Source organism: Psittacula echo, assembly GCF_963264785.1.
Source record: "Psittacula echo genome assembly, chromosome: 5".
NCBI lineage: Eukaryota > Metazoa > Chordata > Aves > Psittaciformes > Psittacidae > Psittacula > Psittacula echo.
Genome location: NC_137739.1, coordinates 16911319 through 16934640, shown reverse-complemented (window position 1 = coordinate 16934640; position 23322 = coordinate 16911319). Strand labels below are relative to the sequence as shown.

The 23322-nt window shown below is 40.6% G+C and overlaps 1 protein-coding gene across 2 annotated transcripts in view; it reads right to left on the bottom strand.

The window, feature by feature from the left end:
* The window catches only part of CPPED1 (calcineurin like phosphoesterase domain containing 1), a gene marked incomplete at its 5' end in the record, with an annotated part of 50403 nt that extends 30092 nt beyond the window's left edge, over nucleotides 1–20311 (bottom strand). The window contains 2 exons of one of the 2 annotated variants that reach the window (XM_080617907.1): nucleotides 9868–10086; nucleotides 20211–20311. In XM_080617907.1, the coding sequence (XP_080474033.1) occupies nucleotides 9868–10086; nucleotides 20211–20274 (283 nt within the window). Of the gene's footprint in view, nucleotides 1–9867; nucleotides 10172–20210 lie in introns of those variants that run through there. The other variant, XM_080617906.1, reaches the window with a different exon arrangement.
* Nucleotides 20312–23322: the final 3011 nt, after the last annotated feature.

The following is a 23322-nucleotide window of genomic DNA, read 5'->3' as shown; positions in this document are numbered from 1 at the left end:
TACCTTTCCACAACTCCACACAGCAGGGTTCTCAAGGGCACTGTTTCTTCAAGCTGCAGCAGCTGCCTTGCCCTGCTACTTGGCTATTTCCCCCTGCCCTGCCTCTTTATGCTTATAGCAGTCTTTTGCCAGCTGTCAAGGCTGCACTGCTTCAACGACCAGTAAAAGACTATCAAGCGCGCTGCTTGTAGTTTGGAGACCTCTGTTTTCAGCTTGTCTCTGTTGTCAAGGCCTTTCCTATCACCCCATGTTTAAACTGTTCACAGTAACAACACATGCCTGGCCTCAAGCTTCAGTTCACACAGCAAGTTCCAGTAACAAGCTGACAACAAGCCCAGGACTGGGGCACTGGAAAGTCAGCCTAAAGCGCACCGGAATATGGCCAGCAGCCTATAGGCAGCAATGACAATACTCCTCTGCCTGCTCCTGCACAACAGCTTCTCACCTGTATGTGACCATTCTATAATGTCCCAGGATGATTAACATCCTCTCGAAAAATTCAAGAGGTCTTGAGCAACGGGAAAGTATGAAATAGCATTCCCAAAGAATGAGGAGTTTGCCATGGGTTTAAATCAATACTGGCCAATTTATACCTGTAACTGGCTGTAACACAACTATGGAACAGACTGTCGAAAATTGTACAAAGAGGTACCACCTCTCTGCAGAAGATTGGTGCACATTACAGTTTGCTTTCCCCATCAACTTCAGCAGAGTCCTCTTGTTTATCCCTAAAGTTATATTACAAATATAAGACCATGTATCTTCCATGTTGCCTCAGCATATGGATCTCTTGGATTAAACAGCATTTGTTGCTACATTACTATTCTATTTAACATATTTAAATTTTATAGCAAGATACAGGAAAAAAAAAAAAAAAAAAGAAAAAAATAGACACCTCAACTGCAATTTAGACATTCAGACTCTTAACATTATCTCCTTTAGCTGCAGCCTAACCCCATCCAGCTCCAAAGGTGTGCCCCTGCTTTCTATCTGGAAGTTCTGGCACTTTTTGCTGTGCTCATAGCCTGAAATATACCTTAGACAGCACAGTAAAAATATGAAAATCTTACAATCCAACTATGGCTCAACAGAGAGAGCATAAGCGACAGACAGCAAGCACACCAGGAAGAAAACATTAGCAAATGTGCCTGAAGCTCTATAAAGCTGATTGAAACAATCAGATGTTTAAACTTGTTCCATTTACAAGAGACAGTTACAAAAAGCACGTATGTTTTATCATGCTTTAAGGTACCAATATTCTGATCAACTCCATGCTGTTACGCTACCATCGAGAACCATCCAGGCTTTGGTTGACATGGGTGGGTCAAACAAAAAGTATCCAACTATCCAAAAAGTTGGACAAAGTTAAGTTGAGAAGCTGGGTCTACCCAGTAATAGCCTTTATAAACAAATGATTTTAAACATTGTATATTTTGTTTTGTTGAAGAGTACAGTTAAATTTTTGGTACTGGACTAGTTGATAACTAGCCCCTGCAAACACTTCCATGCAACCGGCATGGCTGGCAACCATCTCCTATGTTTTGTCCTACTGTACCATGCAGACTAGAACAGCCTTGCTTAAACTTGACAGCTTCAGCTGAATTCTCTCCAACTACCTTCTGTTCATTAAGATGTAACTAGTGTGTGTCTGAAAATCAAAAAATAAAAAATAAAATAAAAAATAATGCCATTTTTACTGCAGTGTAGTCATAATACTGATAAGATTTAAATGTATTTCTGCATATATATGAATGAAAGAATACAAGAAGTTAATGACACCTTGTTTTTAGCCTGAACAAAATTCATATTGTGATAATATACATTCCACAAAGCTACTGTCCTTCCTCACAGACTCCTTCCCTACAACATTGCAACCACTTGAAATAATACTGAATATCTTAGAAAGGCCACAACTATTCCCAATATTATAGGACACAGGAAAATACCACTGTAATAACAGTGTGTATCAGTTAGATGTTATACATTAAATTCATTTTCTGTGCAACACCCCCTGGAACCAGGTGTACTCATTTCAGGGCCACTGCTGAAGACTAAAATGGCACAAAGCAGCCCTAACTCCAGCAAACAGGAAAACAGCTCCTTGCAGTTTTCCTCTCCACCTCCCCACACCCTCTGCCTTAGAGGAGGCAGAATGCAGCACAAGCAGTTCAAGAGAGCTCAGAAATGTAAGTTTAAAAACAAAAAAAATGTAGTAAAAGCGTCTGAAATGAGTAAGACCACAAATACTTTTATCAGCTATGAGATGAATAAAAAAAGGATCTATAAAAAACAAGCCTCACACCACCAGACACTGTGAATGAGTAAGAAAGCGTGAACAACTGCTTATCAAACTAGCATGCACTAGCCATCAAACTAGCATGCAAGATGGACAATTGCTTCTGAAAGGAATGGAAGTATATTAATTAAAAAGGCAGAAGTATCACCATAATTGACTCACTAGGCATGTCAGAAAGGCAGGCAACAGAATTCTTGCATTGGAATTCAGTTTATTTCAAATACAAGGGCTTAATTTCCTGCCATCACTTACATGGCCATCTAGATGGATTTGTTCTTTGAAAACAGATATTAAAAAAAAAACCACAAAACTTTAAAATAGCAGATGCAAATAGGCATTCTCCTCCTCCCTACCTCTCACAACAAAGGAATTCTGAAGTAGAGCATAACACTCCTGGTTCTGACCTGTCAGGTGCTGCTTCCACTCACCTCAGCAGAGACAAAAGCTCCTTCACCAGAGTTAAATGCTTCAGAAATGTGTTACAAGTAACAGTTTGAAAGCCTTTAATTACACAACTTAATGATATAAAACAAAGGCAGAAGAAAAATTTCACTACTTGGCCTTAACTGACTGAAAAGGTTGATGTCAGATTATACAGCCCTGAATGGCCTGGCCACGAAATAAGTATAGTAGAGCTTACGGTTTAACTTAACCAAAGAATTAGTACAAGTATTCACAGTGCACTTCGAGTGCCAGCATACTCAATTCTAGTGATTTTCATTTCTAATTAACACACACACACACACACACATAAATGAATCTAGAACTGCAAGCATAAACATTGCTTGCCCACTAATCCATTTGCGCACTGCTAACAGATCAAGTTTAATCAAGTTCTAGCAGGTTTTTTCATTATACGTATTATTAGACAAGTCTCATTTCATTTAGTCTCTAAACAGCTACATTTCATTACAGTCAAAGCTAACGAAAGTTAGGAGACTTGTGGTCTTGTTCTTAACCTGTGTAAGCAGAACAACTACTGAAAATAAATTATGGGATGTACTTTCAGACAGCTGGTTTAAAGGACTTTACCAAAGTCTATCAAGTTACTGACAGCAGTAGGATTATGAAAAAAAAAAAAAATACAGATAAACAAATTCCTCCAAAGGAATTCAGTCACAAAACCAGCTGCTAGATTCTCAGCTTCACAAGTCAGTGCTTCTCCATGGCATTTGCAGGGTGAGCTTGGCTGCAAACAGCTGAATTCACTGCTGTTGTTACAAAAGGTATTGAAATGAAGAAGCTGTTTGCTGGACAATCTGTATTTGAGGTATGGGATAAACAAGGAAGCACAATGCTTCATGTTAAACTGAACCAGGAAAGTCAGGCAAGAAAGGAATTCGCCCTCTGTTTGGAGGAAGCTAATCTTTGGAACGAACAGACAGCAAGACTGTTGATCTTGTAAGTCAGGATGAGAGAAAAGGTCAGCCACCAAGAGTGGGATTTTGCTACAGACCACCCAACAGGGGCAAAGAAGTAGATTCAAGTGTACTATAAGTAACTTGAAAAAGTCTCCAGATTGCAGATCTTGGCTGTTGTGGGAGACTAACCACTCTGACATCTGCTGACTGCAGTCCAGGAGGGAGTCTGGGACAACCTCTTGACACAGATGAGCCACCCGGAGGCCACTCTCCTCATCCTACTACTCACAAACACAGAAGTGTTGTGAGTGTCCCAGGCACAGGTACAGGTTGGGCAGAGAAGAGATTCAGAGAAGGACTTGGGGGCGTTGGTCGACGAAAAAATGAACATGAGCTGGCTTCAGTGTGCACTCGCAGCCCAGAAAGCCAACCGTATCCTGGGCTGCATCAAAAGCAGTGTGACCAGCAGGTCGAAGGAGGTGATCCTGTCCCCCTACTCTGCTCTCGTGAGACCTCACTTGGAGTATTGTGTGCAGTTCTGGTGTCCTCAGCATAAAAAGAACATGGAACTGTTGGAACAAGTCCAGAGGAGGGCCACGAGGATGATCAGGGGACTGGAGCACCTCCCATATGAAGATAGGCTGAGAAAGTTGGGGCTGTTCAGCCTGGAGAAGAGAAGGCTGCGTGGAGACCTCAGAGCAGCCTTCCAGTATCTGAAGAGGGCCTACAAGGATGCTGGGGAGGGACTGTAGTGACAGGACGAGGGGTAACAGGTTAAAACTTAAACAGGGGAAGTTTAGATTGGATATAAGGAAGAAATTCTTTACTGTGAGGGTGGTGAGGCACTGGAATGGGTTGCCCAGGGAGGTTGTGAGTGCTCCATCCTTGACGGTGTTCAAGGCCAGGTTGGATGAGGCCTTGGGTAACATGGTTTAATGTGGAGTGTCCCTGCCCATGGCAGGGGGGATGGAACTAGATGATCTTAAGGTCCTTTCCAACCCTAACTATTCTACGACTCTATGATTCTGTAAGTGCTAGGGGATGTGTTAATCCCTGTTAATCCCAGTTAAACTCTGTTAATCCCTTGGTTGTAGCAGCCATCAAAGTGCAGTTCAAGATTCTGAGGGGTGCAAGGCAGACAGCAGATTTGGGGCCTCAGGACAGCAGACTGGCTTATTTAAGGAACTAGTACATAGAATTCTGAAGGAGGCAGCTCTGAAAGGCAAAACCAGTTTGAGAGAGCTGACATGTCTTAAAAGACAAGCTTGGATGTGTACCCGATGGGACACATCCAAGAGTACTGAGAGCTAGCTGGTGCCATCATGAGGCATCTCTCTCTAATCAGCCAAATGCTGGGAGTTTTAGCATGTTGCAGTCTAGATGAGTGAACAAGGTGGGTGAAAAACTTGCTGGACTGTTGGACTCTCAGAGCATTGTAATGGAACAATATGGGAAGTCGTCATAAAATTATTACTACAGGAAGTTCCAACTTGATATATCTAAAACCAACCAACCAACCAACCCCCCCCCCCAAAAAAAAAACAACCAAAAACAAACCCTCAAACACTTCTAGAAATAAATTTCTAGAGTTTTAGAAAACTGTAGTGAAACAAAGACACCCAATCAACAGTGGTTTGCATTTTGCAGATTCCCATTTTTGACATACTATGTGCTGGTACACTAACTTAATGCACATACGTCTTCAGCAGTAAGCCTTTCATTATCATGGTGCATCTAGGTGCAAATCTCTAGTTTATAGGAAGTATTTTCAGTTGCACTATAAGGTATTGCTTAAAGTTCTTGATTATGTACCACAATATTCGTGCCACCAGGAATAGATATCATATTCTTGATTATGTAATCAAGAAAACTACTGAAAATAATATTCAGAGTACAAACTACTTTTAATCAGCATCTAAATACTAAGATACTGATTACTTTGTTGGTCTAATGACATCTGTAATGGATTCCAAGTGCTGTGCCTGATTGCTTCCCAGCTGATCAGGATTCTGTTCATCACTCCTAGCTGCTGGAATTCTGAGATTTCTTGAAGCTCCTTTGCAAAAGACTTCAACATTGCTTTAGCTAAACAGCTACAGTACATGCCTTAAAATGGCCATCATAAATTTTACACTTAATACTCCATGATAAAATGTGTTAAGATTGGAAGATCTGGGTTCCCTACGTCCCATTTCTATTGACAGGCATTGATTATAAAGCAGTATAATCCAACAAACTTGACAGACATTGGCCAAATGGATCATAAAATACAGCTGAACTTCAGCTGATCATATTTCTCCTCAGTAACCATGCTGCAATAGTCACTGTGCCACACTTCCATTAATGCTGATGTTTTCATTTCTAATACAGAGAATATACAAAAGCAATTTAAAAGGCAATTTGAGACATTAAATAAGATACATTCACCATGAGTAAACTTAAATCAATGTCTTGTCTCATGTAACTTCTGATTTGTGACTACTGAAAGTATGAATTTTTAATCCTTCATTTTCCTGAAATAATATGATAAAGGAACTGACACAGCAATCGTTCTTGGAGAGACTCCTCAGCAGAGAAGCATGAAATGATTCCAGTACCATTCTACTACAGACACACAGTCCGTAGGTCCAAACATCCTTGGCTAGGACAGCAAAAATACCTAAATTATTCCAGGAAAACAAATATTACTACTGGTTTTCAATTCTGAAAACATTCCTATGTTCAAATTACCTGAAATGATATTTGCTATAAAAATTCTTGATTCCTTGTTTGTTCTTTTTCATTAATACAATATTGCAGAAAAGACTTCTTATAATTTCAAATTTTTGTTGTAACAAATAATTAAAGTGTAGACAAATTTCAATATTACTCTTCTGATTTTGATATGGAACTCTAAATTTTTTTTAAGAGTTTAATCAGCTGCAGATAATTTCTTACCACATTGTGTCTCCACTTTAAGTTACAATTGTTTACATGGATTATGTAAAGTATGAAATCTCAAACACAGTATTTACGCTGGAGTTAGTGGAGAGAGACTTGTGCCATATGACATATAGCCAAGTAAGAGTAGAAATCTAAGAATTCATTCCTCCATGAGAAGGAAGTCACCTCAGTCCCTAGAGTTCAGCATGGAATGTCACAAAAAACTGAAGAATGTGACTGCAGTGCTTCCAAAAAACTTTCACTGCAAGGAATGTGGTTAAGTTTTCATTTCTAACATCAGAGGATTTCTACTCTGATAAAAGAATATGCAGCAAATAAGTTCTTACAAGGCCAACATCTTGGCATCTTTATGCCAGCATCTTGCAATGTCTCGTACAGTAACAGCTATGAACAAGCCAAACCAAAGAAATTACAAGACATTTACTGACATTTTAAAAACAGGATGTGAGTTGTCTTGCTTTAAAATATCTTTTAAGTTTTCTTTAGCTCTTTTTGTATTTAGAAGGAGCTAAAGGTAGCAAAAAAAGAGGAAAAGGTAGGAAGAAGAGAAAAAGGTAGCAAAAGAAGTCCTTTGAAAATTCTATTCTTTCACTTCCAAAAGCTACATTCATAGAGTTTGAAGTGAAGTGCTGATCCAAATTCATTTAAACGCACAGATTTAGATTTATCTTCCATGAAGTATTTTTCTGACTCTAGATTTCTGTCTCTCTTGCTGTATCAAATATCTTCCTGCCCTTCTAGGCAACTACTCAAAGAGTGTTAATCCACAGGTATCTGCATCAAAGAGCAATTCACTTTTAGCTCTCATTCGTTTACACAAGAAGACAAACAGCTGACTGAAAAACTGTACTTACATACACAATTGTTAAATTGTACTTGCTTGCTTGCCAACTCATGGCACAGTAAGCGTTTCCCTTAAAACACAAAAGCGATAATGAAATAAGTACTTGTTCCGGTGGGATACTCTGAAATTCCTTTTAGTAGTACATTTCCTCAGTACTTTGTATAACTACATGATAACACAGGCTTGCAAAGTATTAACTTAATTTTAATCAACAAGAAATTATTAGATGAATTGAATTATGGTGGGTTTAAGTGAGGTAATCACAGAATGTTTTAGGCTAGAAAAGACCCTTAAGATCATTGAGCAATGACCTGCTCTTTCTTTCAATTTCTTGGAAATTGCACTAGGAAGCTTCAAGTATTTATACAATGCACAGTACATACATCACATAAAGTGTTCACAGCAGTACAATCTGTTCAGTTTCTTTTACATGTTTATTAACAAAATGAATATATGATGATGTTTTGCGAATCCTTGGCAGGTTTGCATTTAGAATATTACTAAAGTGTGAGATGTACACTGGTAAAAGGGACAATAATAACTACAGAGATCCATTACTAGAAAAAATAACATAAAACCTGCCACATGCAATGCTATTATTTATTGTATCCAGCCATTTGGTACCCAGTGGAAGTCAGAAGACTGCTGTCTCTCTGGAGTATGCACTTAACCTCTATCAACAGAAAAGCCTTAGAATCATATTGCTTAAAGTCAATATAGACAAAAGTCTTTTATAGACTTTGCATTGGTTTATGAGCCTTTGAGAAATATTCAGGTAAAATGAAATTAACTTAGCTTTTTGGGTTAATCAAATCTGTGAATGAAAGATCCTTTTCAGTAAGATGTAGTGTACATACTATTTGTCCTGAATTTTCTTCCTCTTACAAGGGATACTGAAGAGAGCATAACTGGAACACTTACACAGATTAAAAGTCCTAATTGAAATACTCATTAAAACTCTGCTATAGGAAAGCCAGATGATTTTAGGAAGAGATTATTTTATGATTCTGGGTTAAACCTTTACTTCCAAAATCAATGGATCAAGATTAAATCTGTAGGTTTTTACACTTTCAGACTCTATTACTAAAATTGTCTTCTGGTCAAACGAAAGTCTGTAGCCTATAAATAATCATAGAAACATTGAAAAGTTTGAGTTGGAAGGGACCTTGAATAGTATCTCATTCCAACTCCTTGCCACGGGCAGGGACACCTTCCCCTAGATCAGATTGCTCCAAGCCCCATCCAACCTGGCCTTGAACACTGCCAGGGGTGGGGCAGCCACAGCTTCTCTGGGCAACTTGTGACAGTGCCTCACCACCCTCATAGTGAAGGACTTCCTCTTAGTATCTAAATCTCCCCTCTGTCAGTTTAAAGCCATTCCCCCTTGTCAATCCCATTGACAAGAATCCCCATTCTCCCATATGGGAATTCTTCCATTCCCATAATCTCAACCAACTTGACAGCTGAGGTTTTAAAATCCACTTTGTAGGACACTTAAAAGAATTAGTGAAAGGTCTATAACATGCCCAAAACCTTGCTGCTCAAACCAGAGCTGGGAAGCATCACTCCAGGTGCAAGTGCAGTACAAAGCAGAGCAGAGCACAATGCATACAGGCCTCCATATTTCCAACCTTACTTGGCAGATTGTTGTGATGTCAGGTACATAGCTGAGGCTGTCTGCAACTCTGCTTTTTACCAAGGCTAAGAAATGGAAGACACTGTGCTTAGACATGCTTTTCAGACCACCTCTCAACTGGCAACATCGCTTTTTCTTTCACTTCCAGGAAGAGTATTTATCTTCCTAAAATAGAAAGTTTTAAAGTTGTAACTGTCAAACTTTGTAACCCACCTTCCTAGATGGTCTGTTGCTCTTCCTCTGACGGTACACAGACACACACTGATCTCTTGAGTCCCATATCAAGAGGACAGAACACTAAATCTTGATTTTGCTGATTTCTAGCATTTTAAGAATAAAGTATTGAAGCAGTTGAATTTATTAGAAAGCCGAAGAACTCTGACCTTAACCCAGTTTAGATACTCAAAAAGCCATAGCTAGTTTTTATTTTTGGCACTGTTTTTCCCCAACGGCTATAGTCTCTGTTAGTCTTCTAAAAGATATTTGTTTAAAAGAAATTGCTTTAATGCATGTTCTTCAGGCTTCTATTTCAAAGAAAATTTCCTCAGGCCTATTGAAAAGAAAGCAACAAACTAACAAAAGTACACTCCTAAAGTGAACGACACAGGAAGTCAGATGAAGAAATCAGAATAACATCCCAAGAATCACGTACAAAGCCCACATTTTTCCCCAAACACCAAAATGCCAAATCCTATGAAAGAACGTTATGAAGTCAAGGAAATTAAATAAGCCTTGCTGCCAATCTGAAACACAGAGAAAACCCATTCTGCACTTTTAACTGCCTTACCTGGCATTCCATGGATAAGGTCTCCACACAACGCAAAGAACTTGGGTTTAGGATTTAGCTTGTTAATGGCCTGCACTGCATGCTCCGCTAATTTGATTTCTTCTCCCCATTCATCATCTCCATTGTTAGTGTCTCCAACTGCCCAAGCTTTCATCAGTCCAAACTGAGGATCTGCTCCTTGGATGAAGTAGAAGGGCCCTTTCCATTGGTACTCATCATCTAAGAAGACAAAAAGAGAAGAAAAAGACAAAAAAAAAAGGCAGTTAAGCACTAAGAAACTCATAAAGAGATTGCAAGTTTCCATGCACCATTAAATTAGCTGCTCTTCACCTAAGTAAGCTGAGGCTGCTTTAATGAAGGTACAGAATTCTGGTGTCATTCATAAAGGACAAATATAGAGGCAGAAGTACAAGATTTTCCTCTAATCGGTAGCTGCAATAAATGAGAGTATATTAATCTAATTAGACTACATGGTAATTACAGACTGATTAAAGGAAAAGTATGTGAAGAATTCAGCAAATAGTGCTGGAAATTACAGGGCTACAACATAGCACAAGTGTATAACATTAGACTTTAGTTGATTCTTTTAAGACTCCTATTATTGCTTCTTTAATTAACAAGTTAAAACATACAGAAAACATTTCATATTTTATAATTCCAGGAGACTTGTCCATAATTATTAAGGAGTCAAATTCTTTTTGTTCTTATATTTTTAGAGAGAAGTTGGATGTAGCACATTCTTAGGAGTTAGAACTGAAGCCACTCGAAAGGACCATGGTTAGCAAACACAAAATCGAGCAACACCAGAATTATCATCAACCGTAAAAATCCTAATTTAGAAGTGCCACAATAGCTCCAAGACCTATGATAAGAAAGTGAGAACTCAGGACCGAACTTCCACTGGTAGAGTCAGCGCACAAAGAATTTGTACTGCTGCAAAGGAAGTGTGATACTTAGGAACAGAAGCACACTAAGAAAAACATATCTCAAGACCTGGCAAACAAAGCAACAATTGGCTATAAATTAAAACCATATACCGGCATCCTGTTTCCTACACTTAGGTCTCAAGTACAAACATGAGTACGCTGTGGTTTCTCCAGCTGCCTAAATGCATGCATTTGCAACCTGAATATTTCTTTTGACTGCTGTATTTGGCTTAATACATTTGGTGTTATTGGGTTTTTAAAAAAACCCCAGCATTTAAACTGTTAAAAGCTCACTAACTGCATCTATCTATAGTTGAATCTAAAAAAGTGATACAGGAAATTATTACAAATTAAAACATAATCCATAAATATACTCACATATTATGTCAGTCTGGCCTGAAATACAGTTTGAGGCAAAACTAATCTTCCAATAACACTGCATAAGCAAGTATATGTCCAGCACATGGATTTACTTTTGCTTTTCTTTTGAGTGACCTATAACTGGAACTTCTTACTTTGCAAGAAGGGGGGCATATTTCTTTCAAGGAAGGTTAGAAAACAAACATCATAATTCATCTCTTGCACCACTATATGGACAGGCTGGGTGAAGGAGAAGGAATGTGGACAATCCCTGGATGCTGCTTGTAATTGTCATCTGTTGCTATGGCATCAGATCATTTTGCCAAATGTAAGCTCCTACATTTGAGCTAAGCTAACATTGAATTTCTGAACAAAATTATTTATAATCTGTTAACACTGTTAATTTATACCAGCATTGCCTCAATCTAAATAATCATCATGTATTTTATAGATAGAAACTTTTAGCCATTCATTAGCTTTTAATTCTGAAGTGAAATTAACATTTCCAATTACATAACTTACTCAGAAAAGTTAAATGATCCATTTCTCCAGGAGTTTGCAATAGAAGCCTTATGGAACCAGCTGAATAACACAAAGTAATTTAGGTTTTTATTTTATGCCTTGCATGGCAAAACACGACTGCCATAAAAACCAGCTTACATGTTGCATTAAAGGCACTGTTTGTGCAGAGAAATCAACTTACAGTTTTTGTAAGTGGAAAGCTATGGAAAAAAGAGATCAGTAAAGAAAGCTTGTGTCTGAAATCCTTTGTGACCTATACAAAAATCAAACTGAAAAAAGGGGAAGTCTAAAACAGGAATTTGAAGGACTGGCAAAATCCTCACGCTCAATAAATGGAAAAAAAGCTCAAATCTGCGAACAAAATGGCATCTATCCCTTTCCCAGCAACCCAGCAGACAGTATTGTTAACCAGTGTTGAGCAAAATCTACTTGGTTTGTATTGATTAATCTGAAGCCAGTAATTTTTCAGTAAAATGTACAGACATTTATCTGTTTATTTTTACAGGAGCTACTTTGTAAGAGAGCTAGTCTTTGTTCTCAAAGGCTGTGTTTCAATTCTGGACATACCGTACTTCCCTTTCGAGAGCCCAAGGGTTGGTGTCTGGTGGCCAAAGGCAGCGGGAGGGCCTGAAGCAGGCAGGTAGCTGTCAGGCAGGACTGGCCAAGGTCCCAGGTTACAAGGAGCTTCATATGTAATGCTTGTCTAGAGAGAAGTCTGGCCAGAAGGCAACGCGTTGTCAGAGAGCATGCAGAGCTGATGCAGAACAGGTTGCAAAGCCAGACCAGGGATTGTTCTAATACGTGCTTCATGGGTGTTTCCCCCCCTGCCTTATACTCATGCCAATACAGTAGCTCAGTAGATTTTCAGTACCTGAATATTTCCAAAACTGTGCAGAGATGCTCTGGTTTGAGTGGGTGAGTGATGGTCATGTGAGGCAGAGAGAGAGAGACCGATAAGATGAATTTGAAAAGAGAAGTTCAGTACACAGAATCAAGAAGTGGCAGAAGAAAGGAGAAACAGAAGATGCAGGGGTGGAGGTGAAGAAGAGTGGGGAGAAAAGGAAAGAGACGGGAGGTGAAGAGAGAAAGGAACTGAAAATGATGCAGAGGTATATGCTATATTCTCCTGTAGGAAAGCAAAAGAGAAAATGAAGAAGGCGAAGCAGGGACAACATAAAAGATCCAGGAATCAGGGCTACATAAGTAACATTTACTCAAAATGTTCATTTAACTAACTAGCCTTAGTCAGATAATTCAGTAACTATTATCAAGGAATTACAAAAAATAACAGTAAGGTTAAATAAATATTTTTTACCTTTGTCTTGTTATTTGATCACTCCAACTAGAAACCCTATTTAAAACCAAGTAAACCTAGTACTTAAACCAAATTCCACTAGCTTATCACTTATCAAGTGATGCTTACTGATTTAATTTACTACTTACTGATTTTTGTTCCCCACAAAACAAAGGAATAAGTGAAAAAAAAAATAAAATATGAACACTCAGTTTAAACTTACAGCTTAATTTTTTGTTTACCAGGAATGTGTTTCAATTACTATAAAGTACTATAAATAAAAGCGGACTACTACGAAATAAGTTGTATTGATACAACAGCAGCACTGGTGTAAACCTGCACCTGCCCTAGCCTTTAAGCCTGTTTTGTATTCAGCTCAGCCTGGAATTAACTCTTAATTGCCCACACTGGTTTGTCTGCAGAGGATTTTACGCAAGTACCTGTGCAAAGGCTCCAACTAAAGTTTACAGGGCTGCAATTAGTGCAATTTGGCTAATTTTGCTTAAAACCCCAGAACGCCTGCACAAGTGCTCTTTCAACAGACCAATATGGTAAGAGGATTGCAATGCAAAAAGCACCTTCCACTGCCATAGGTGGATGCAAAAGGCTTTCGCCTAAATCTCAAATGATTTATCAATGGATTCTGTTCAGTTAATCACCAAACACTCTGTACCCTACTCCTCTCCCTCGCCAGCTGCATATTAGCTCTCTCAAGCAGAACAGCTACTGTAGGCTGTGGAAATGAACCTTGTCTGCTTAAGCTGTAAATCAGGCACCACACAAAAAAATCTTTTAACCATTTGTTTGGACTTTACAGTGAATCCTAAGAGTGTTCAGACAAATCATTCTATTGCTATGCTAGGGGAATGCCAAAGTCTAGCAGAAGGTTTATAACAAACAGCATTGGGCACAAGTGGTAGGAGGGGGAACAGCTGGTTTTGCAGTGATCATCTAGTCATAATCCAGGTCCTAGATGCTATTCCAAAAAGGTTTCAATTAAAAAGCACACACAGTTGCTATCTTACCTTCAAATGTAGCATGCAACAGCTTTTATGGGAATGTCATCAAAGGCATCCTTCAGCCATTAGATGAGCTACATGGTTGGATTAGACAAAGTGCATGGTAGGTAAAGCAATAGAAGATTAGGATTCAATTAATAAACAATTTTTTGCAGTGCAAACTTGAGCAGAGCTGAGAATGCCTGAAAACTGGCTCTTCAACCCTATGAGCAGAGAGGCTGTTTGAAACTCTGATTTACAACAGCAGTAAAACACAAATGCCAGACAAAAGTCAGCAGGTTTCTCAGACAACTGATGTACATACAGTTTCCATTTCTGAAGGACAAATGATATCTGTGGAGCTCTTCTACACATTAAGCCACACAAAACTCCTATTCCAAATCTGTTTTGTTTCCAGGCCTCCTTAAGAGCTGCACAGCTGACCACCACAGAAGAAGTCCAGCTTCAGAACACGCTGTTTGCCTCAGTTTCATTAGCTTCCCACTCTTTTTCTGCTCTCAATGCATGCCAAAGTAGAGAGAGGATCAATGCAATGTATTTTTAGTAGCACAGGCTGAAAAATGGTTCCAGTGTCTAATTTTATCTAAAGATTAATTCTGTGAAGGGCCAAAGTAGTCAGCAGCAATTCACAAGAGAAAACCTCAGCCATGTATTGTGACCATGCGCAAAAAGACAATTCAAGGACATAGCTGGGTTAAGCTAAACCTCACCTTTCTACAGGAAAAAAGCTAATACCATGCCGTGCCTATATTTCTTCCCCTTTCACTTACCTTAATTTCTCTTCTCCTTCAAAGAATCACAAACACACCTATATAGAGATTGTTCATATAAAGTACTGCAAGCTGGCCTATGACAGCCACATAGCACTGGCGGGATTTCAGTATTTCCCTTGTGGGATTTTTCTGAAAGTACATTGGTTGTCTTTTTCCTCTGCAGTCTACAGCATTCCATGGATATAAATCAGTTATGGAAAGCTATTCCTCTCCATAGTCTCTTGATAGACACACTTGTAACAGAGAAGAATGGACACAGACACACACCTAGTGCTTGCTCAGTATACCTTGAACAGTAATGAATACAAAAATGCCCTCATGCTCATATTGGGTTTGCCAGGGGAATTCACTTCTCTGAAAGATCAGAAAATAGCAGAAATAGGTACATGGCTCCCTGCCCGGAGCTGTCTCTGCCTACAAACCATGACTGTGACTTTTTCTAAGTAACCTTGGTTTATAAGGAACACAACCTTGGTTTTCTAAAGAGGCTACAAGCAGGAAGGAAAATGGAATCTTCTCAGTGAAGGCAGTATTTATACATCATAGATAACACAAAAGGCAAAAACTTTTTCCTTGCAACTGTTTTGCAGTTTATCTTTAAAGGTAAACTCTCAGTCCTGGAAGAGTTTGAAAAACAATGAAGGACTTGCACTAAATCCTTAATAATCCTTAATAATTCCTTGTTTAATATCAAAACAATATCAATAACTATGGCTTCAAAACCACCATCATTATTGTCTGTATGTCCATTAGATTTCAATCTAATGAAATATGCATTCCTTTCAGCTGTATTTTCCACGTGTATCTGAGAGACTACCAAAGATACCACTATTTGAAGGTGCAATTTTATGCATCAGAGGAAAAAAAAAAACAAAACCCCTCAAAACAGGTACCAACATACATTTTCCACAGAGAAAATAAAACCTTTTAAAAGATTAGTTCTTGTAGAAATTAGGTGCAGTGAGCCTAAAACTACACAGATAATACCAGTAGGAACACTGACAGAAAACAGCTTCTCAAATAACTTAAGACTGTTTTGAAAAGATACACTTGTAAACTTCTTAGATAACCATCAAGGTAGCAAATGCCCCTCAGATACAGTTTATTTGTATTGAGGCTACAGAATGCTAAACTTTAGTCATGTCTTTATGCCAGCCCCAAATTTAACATGTAAACTCATTGCAGAAACTTTACAGGCCAGGACTGTAGGTGTGAAAGGGGGTGTCTTGCATAATGACAAGGTGAAGTCACAGAAAGTTGTTCAAACCCACATAAAAATTTGCCTAATTCATACAAGAGCTGGAGACAGCATTGGGAATGGAATATGCTAGCTGGGAAGCAGTTCTGATCACTGCTCAAAAATACTACTGTTGAAGAGCTCTAGAACAGTAATCATAATGTGCCAAGATCCTACACTCATGTGAAAGCAAGAAAAAATAAGAAATCAACTGCGGCTGTATTTAATTTCAAAGAAAGACGAATTATATGTAATTACGATGCTCTTAAAAAGTGCAAAAATCCTTGAAGGCAGCATGGAAACTATTCAAAGACACTATCTCAGAGGCTCAGACCATATGCACCACATTTACTGAGAACCTTAGAAAGACCAAAAGGAATCCAGACTGCCTAAACAACATAAACAACAGCCATAAGGACTCTAGTTAGAGCAGGGCAGCATCCTTCAGAAAGCTAAGGCATCCAAATAAAGAAAACAGGAAAAGTTTTATAAACTAGAAGGTTAGATGCAAAAGTCCAAGAAGTCAAGCTAAAGAAAGAGAACTGGAAATAGCATAAATCTGAAAAATCAAAGCTGCTTTTAGAGGAATTAGGAGCAGGTAGCCTGCCAGACGCTCATTAAGGCTAACATATATCAGACATACAAAATGCACCCTGGTGCAGGTACAGGCAGGGCAGAAAAACCAATGTAAACTTTTGTATCCACGTTTATTGTGAAGGAACTTGTGAAGATCCAACACTAGAATTCTTCCTTACAGGCAGTGCATCAGATCTGTCTCAAGTCAAAATGCCAGTCAAAATGCCATTCAACAAATAGACATGAACAGTAACAAACCACTCAGATCAGGGGGCATCCACAGGAGAAGTCAAAAGTAAAAACCAGCTAGTCCTCTGGGGACTTACCCCTTGCTTAAAACTGTCTTTGCACCAGAGAAACAGGAAGATGGCTCATATTACACCTACACTCAAAAGGGTTTCCTGAGCAATCTGGTAACTACTGACTGCAAAAGTGGCACCTGTACAGGCAAGTTACTGGAAACTTTACAAAGGCTGCACTTAGTGATTCTTCAGAAAAGAGTAATGGACAGCTTTCAAACAGACAAGGGAAAACCACCTCATACCATCTCCAAGAGGTATCCGACAGTTACTTACCAAAGACTCTAAAGGAAATCAAGTTGTCTTGAAATACAAAAGAAAGTCCTTGCATGCATAAAAAATGGTAAGAAAACAGAAATGGACAAGACGCCCACCTGAATCTGTACTGGGACCTGTACTGCTCTTCAGATTCAATCCAATCTTTCATAGTAACAGAACACTGAGGAAGTGAAACTTGCCATTTGGCCTGGTTGTGAAGAACTGGGGAGAGACTTTCTTACACAGAAGCTATTCCAGAAAGCAGATGAACTTCAATGCAGAAAAGTGCAAGATAGAGCACAGGGTAAAAACACCACCAACTTCATATGAACAAATATACTTCTAGGAACTGCTACAAATAAAACTCACCTCAATATTCAATAATGGCACAAAAGCAGAGATAGGAAAGGAATAGAGAACACAGCAAAATAAAATACACAAGAAGCAACTGAATAAACTTAAAACAATTTGGAACTGAGTATGCAATGTTGGTTATCCTCCTCTTGCAGATAAAGATTTTGAAACCATCAGCTAAAACTACCAAAAGACAGGTTCAGAGACACTTCTCAACCAATTAAGCTGATGGTACCATCGCTGTTTAATTAATTGAAAAAAATGCTCTACATGCTTTCACAGTTTCTTTGCACAACATGATATTGGCATACTTGGGACAAAAACCAAACCAAAAAACCTCGAACATGGCTTCTTGGGTGGTGACAACAGAATTTACCCAAACATATGGTCCTGTTTCTTCACTAAATACCAATACAATTAGCAGCAGACATCTGAAGCATAACTTCACATGGGTGGAAAAGACAGAAAAAATATTTAAAAACTAAAGACAAACAAAGGTTTCTTATCAATGAAATAGGGTATTTATGCACTGGTTTTTACTACACTCCACTGATTACATGAATAATTTAGACACCTAACCTTGACCTTCTGATTCACATGTCACATACTAAGAGTAGATTAAAGCAGGTTACAGGTATAACCTCCACATGTGAAAGCAGACTGAACAAATTACTATTAGGGGATAAGGTGTGGAATAGTGATTTGCAGAAACGGTAGTAAGAAAAAAAAGGAAATCAAGCTTTCAATAGAGACTCTCAAATTTAAAAGAACACAGTGCCAAGCCATACCAGTGGTAATAAATGCCTTGTGCAGCTACCAGCTTAACAAAAGCACTAAAACCTAGAGACTGAGAAAACCAACAAAACACAGATAACACTTTCACTTTAAACTGCAATAAACTTTGCCGTTTCATCAGCCCTTAGTTCTGGGTTTGGGTTCTTTTACCAATCGTTTGGTTATTAGAAGGTTGTGTTGAACTTTAGCCTCTTACAAAAGAGCCAAGTAAATTATTGACAAAGAAATAATTTGCATTCCTGAAGACAGCAGTGTTCCTGAAGATAGCAGCTACACTACCGCAGCCTAAAAAGTCACGGACAAGATTAAAACCACCAACTGGTAAGAAAAGTCTTAATGTTTAAAGAACACCACACAAGGACACTTGAGGAGAAAGGAACACACCTGGAAGACAGAGACCCAAATCACACTTTTTTCTTCCACTTTTAAACCAATTTTCAAGTAGTACTTTGATAAAGCTCTTGTTCAGAAATTGTTACACTGCCATTAAACACTCCTTTTGTTACAATTTCACTATACAGCTGATACAACTAGATGGCTTGTCTGCCATCTGTCCCCTCAACAAATGCTTAGGCATTCTGTTCCAAATCCACCACACCATCTGCAATTAATAGGTTGCCAGAATGATTGTATACACATACTTCACATGCTCAGAGTTGGTGATTTTTCTTTATTTGGCAACAAGCAAGGGCAAATATTTCCTATGAAACTCAAGAAAATACCATTAAATTGTTGGGATTAAATAGCCTTGCCCACCTTACCAAACCAATACTAAACCAATACAATTTGCCATTTATAAGCAAACACAAGGACATGAAATATCTTCCGTGTGTGGCAACATGAAAGTTTCCTAACAGAGATAGTTACGCACTTGAAAAACCTAGGCACACTGCAGAACCTCCATTCTTGGGAGAACTTTACAAGCACGTGAGATACATACACACATTCAACATATTCCTCTCTTGGTTCAGCTGCAAGACAAGAACCAGCAGCCAGCAAGAGGCTGCAGTCTTTGGCTTGGCAGAGGCCTCGATACCTTATCTACCTGGGGGGGAGGACAGTTCAGAAGCACATCTCATATGGAGCCAATTTATACTCCCGCACTACCAGCCAAGGAAGTTTACGGTGCTGTCTCTGCAGAGCCTGGAAGCACCAGTGGAGCAACCAGCTGCTGACCTCCACTCTAAGGGACGCTAAGGCATCTTGAAGAAACGCGGATCTTACACAGTTGCATGTTATGGGACCTGCCTTCCATTTGAGTAACATAAACAATGAGCTAGTTGTAACCTGTTAAGTGACCCCTATAGGTACAAGCACATGATAGTATGGACTTAGCACCAGCAATTTCATGAGCGAAGGAGATCGGGTTTAGCAGCACTGACAAGTATTTCAAAACGAGTAAGTGTTCACTCCTGGCACCTCCACGGCCGCCGGAAGAACGCCGCTGAGGACGGGCAAGACTGCGGGGGCAAACGCTTCAACGCGCCTCTGCGCTCCAGCTACCGCACTGACAAACTTGGGCAGGTCCAGGCGCTCCAAGCACAGCAGGAGGAGAGTAGGGGAGGGACAAGCAGAAGCAGGCTGCCACAGCTCCACGCTCAAACAAGCCCCCGCTGCCCGGCAGCAGCACGCCCAGTGCCGGTTGCTCTCCCTAGCAAGGGGAATCCCCATCACGGGCTTGCTGGAGCCGGCAGACAGCTCAAGGCCCTGTTCCGGTTCCCCCAGGTGCAGGGAGGTGTAGGCTGTCCCACACCTCCTGCTCCTCGGCAGTAACCCTCCCCCGGCTGCCGCCGGCGAAAGCCGCAGGCCTCCCTTCCGCACGCCCGTCCCGCTCGGCTGCGCGGCGAGGAACAGAGCCCGCCGGCACTGCAGCCCTATGCTGACGTTCCGCTCGGCTCTCCCCCCGAGGCGCGGGCACCGAGGCGCGTACCTTGGCGGAAGGCGGTGAAGGTCCTGCCCCGGGCTCTCACAAACACGTCCCGCTCCGCCGCCATCGCTCCCGCCCGCTGCCGCGAGCAGCCTCACGACCCCGGGCCTTCGAAGGGGCGGCACACCGTCCGCCAGGGGCGGTGCCTGTATGCGGGCAGGGGGAGCCCCACGGAAGCCGCGGAGCGGGCAGGAGGAGGAGGCCTGGGCAGGGTGTGGCGCTGAGTGTGGCCGGGCACCTGTGGGGTGGGGGGCGCAGGGGACCTCTGGGGAGTCTGCCCGGCACCGCCTTGTGTCCGGGTCGGGGAGGAGACGTGGTGGCCGCAGTGAGTGGGGCTGAGTGCGGAGCCTGCCCCGAGGTGCGCTAGTTTTGCTTGAGTAATGATAGAAAACAGGAATAGATTTCCTTCGACTTTTTCCTTAAGCTGTGAACTGATGTAAACCAGTGTCATCTAAAAGCGTTGCAGCCTTTCTCTGTACCCGGAAGGGATCATAGGATCATAAAATCAACAAGGTCAGAAAAGATCTTTAAGATCAAGTCTAACCTTCACCTCAGGACTGCCAAGTCCAAATGGGATGTTCTCCAGGGCAGATTTCCTTTTAGCGTTAACTGCACCCACAAAGTTAGACATCACCACCAACTGCTCCTTGAAAGAGAACAACAAAAAAGCTACCTGAAGGAAGTGCAGGCAGTCTCCTCGTCCCACCACCTGCTGCCACTATTTCCAGCCCAGCACCTCTTGCTGGGCTCTGTGTTGCCCATGGCTATGGGGAGCGTGGTGGGCAGCTACCCAGCCCACTCAACTTCTGTTACTCTCACCAGGCTGCACAGTCATAGAATCATAGAATGGTTTGAGTTGGAATGGACCTTAACATCATCCAGTTCCAGCTCCCTGCCACAGGCAGGGACACCTCAAACTAGACCATGTTGAACACTGCCAGGGATGGGGCAGCCACAGCTTCTCTGGGCAACCTGTGCCAGCGCCTCAGCACCCTCACAGGGAAGAACTTCTTAAGATCTAACCTGAATTTCCCCTGTTTAAATTTTAACCCATTACCCCTTCTCCTGTCACTACAGTCCCTGATTAGTAGTAACAGATTAGTACGGTAATTACAGTCCCTGACACTCGGGTGATAGCTAGATGGATAACGCTGGCAATGTTTTCTTAATCTTTTCTGGACTGGAGTCCCTTTTTGACCTAGTGTCGTGGTTTAAGCCCAGTTGGCAATTCAGCCACGCAGCCCTCGTTCACTCCCCCCCTTCCTCCCCCCACTCCCAGAGGGATGGGGAGGAGAATGGAAAGAATGTAACTCCTACGGGTTGAGATAAAAACAGTCCAGTAACTAAGGTATAACACAAACCACTACTGCTACCACCAATAATAATAATGATAAGGGAAATAACAAGGGAAGAGAATACAACCGCTCACCATCTGCCGACCAACACCTAGCCCAACTGAGCAGTGATCTAGCCCTTCCAGGCAACTGCCCTCAGTTCTACATCCTGGGCATGATGTGCTGTGGTATGGAATACCTCTTTGGTTAGTTTGGGTCAGGCGTCCTGTCTCTGCTTCCTCCTGGCTTCCCCTCCTCCCTGGCAGAGCATGAGACTCACAAAGTCCTTGGTCAGAGTAAACATGACTTAGCAACAACTAAAAACATTGGTGTTATCAGCACTGTTCCCAGGCTGAAAGTCAAAAACACAGCACTGCACCAGCTACTAAGAAGGAGAAAAATGACAGCTACTGCTGAACCCACGACACCTAGCAATGCAAGAACGTAATAGGGTTGTGATTTCCCAGTCAAACAGCAAGGACCCTGTTGTTCTGCACTGCATGCAGGGTTCCAGTGCCTCTTTGTTCATCTTGTGAACTCCATGGTGGAGCACTAGATAAGGTTGCTATTTTCAATTAAAATGCATTTCTATGGCTGGATTACTTTTCTGTCTGTATTTTTATCCACAAATGAAAACAGGTTCATTCCTGCTTGGAAACTGCCATCATTGAATGGAAAGAGCTAGAGAAAATCTTTTTTATTAGGTAGTTTTTGTCAATTCCTTTCTTTATAAGGCAGAATTTGGTACATTAAGGAAATAAATACTAAGGTGCATTTTTGATTCTTGGGTTCAGCCTATTTAAATACGCTAACACCATCATATGAACATGTGATGAATGTCTAATGCTGGAGCTACTCATGCTAATATCAGAGCAATTGGCTGAATGATCCAAAGAGCTTTCTGACCTTTTGTGCTTCCTTTCCATTTTCTTCTTATTTGCTTAATAGGGCTGAGCAGTCCTATACCAGAATGAAATGTTGTTGGAAGACTTCAGCTAAACTTGGGATGAATTTTGCAAGTGAAATGCCATCAAGAACAGGCCAAAATGTGTAATGAGATCATTACTGTCTTAGCAAGACAGCATACTGTAGTTTTGTAACACAACGACATGAGATTGTGATCAGCACAGCAAATTACCTTTATAATTTGTGATGTGTTGATAAGGCAACCATTTGTAAGTTATGCATGTCTGAAGGACTGAATCAGACCTGGCAGAGATGTGGATTTTACAATCTTCTAGATTTATCTAAGTCTCACAGCTGTTTTTTCTAGGCATGTGTAGGGAGCTGTTTTCTACAAAATTCTGTTGTCAGTGCTGTGTTTGATCACTTTGCAGGATGGGTAATGGAGGAGCCTCAGGATGCTCGGCTCTTTCTAGGTGATGAGTACAGTGAGTGTGCAGCATGCCTTTGTTGCCTCCTCTTCAAATGGAATCCTCTGATACTACATCAGTGTGAGTATTGTCTACTGTAACGAGGATGCCATGAGAAATTTCCATTTTGTAGTTAAAACACATTTTCTTGTGATTTTGCAGCCTGAGTGCAAAGTGTTTTCATCTGCAGAAATAAAGGAACAGTTGCATATAGATGTGGGAACTGAGGATGGGGAGTGCGTGTGCAGGAGGGGCATTTCTGCTATCTCCTGACTCCTTTACTCTGCCAAATTTGAAGTATGCATTTTTGAAGCCAAGATCATGGACCGAATGCTATACAGCTAAACACATTTTACTACGACTAAATTGTTTAAAGTGGCTAGTGATCTATGTCAGTTTAATTATAGA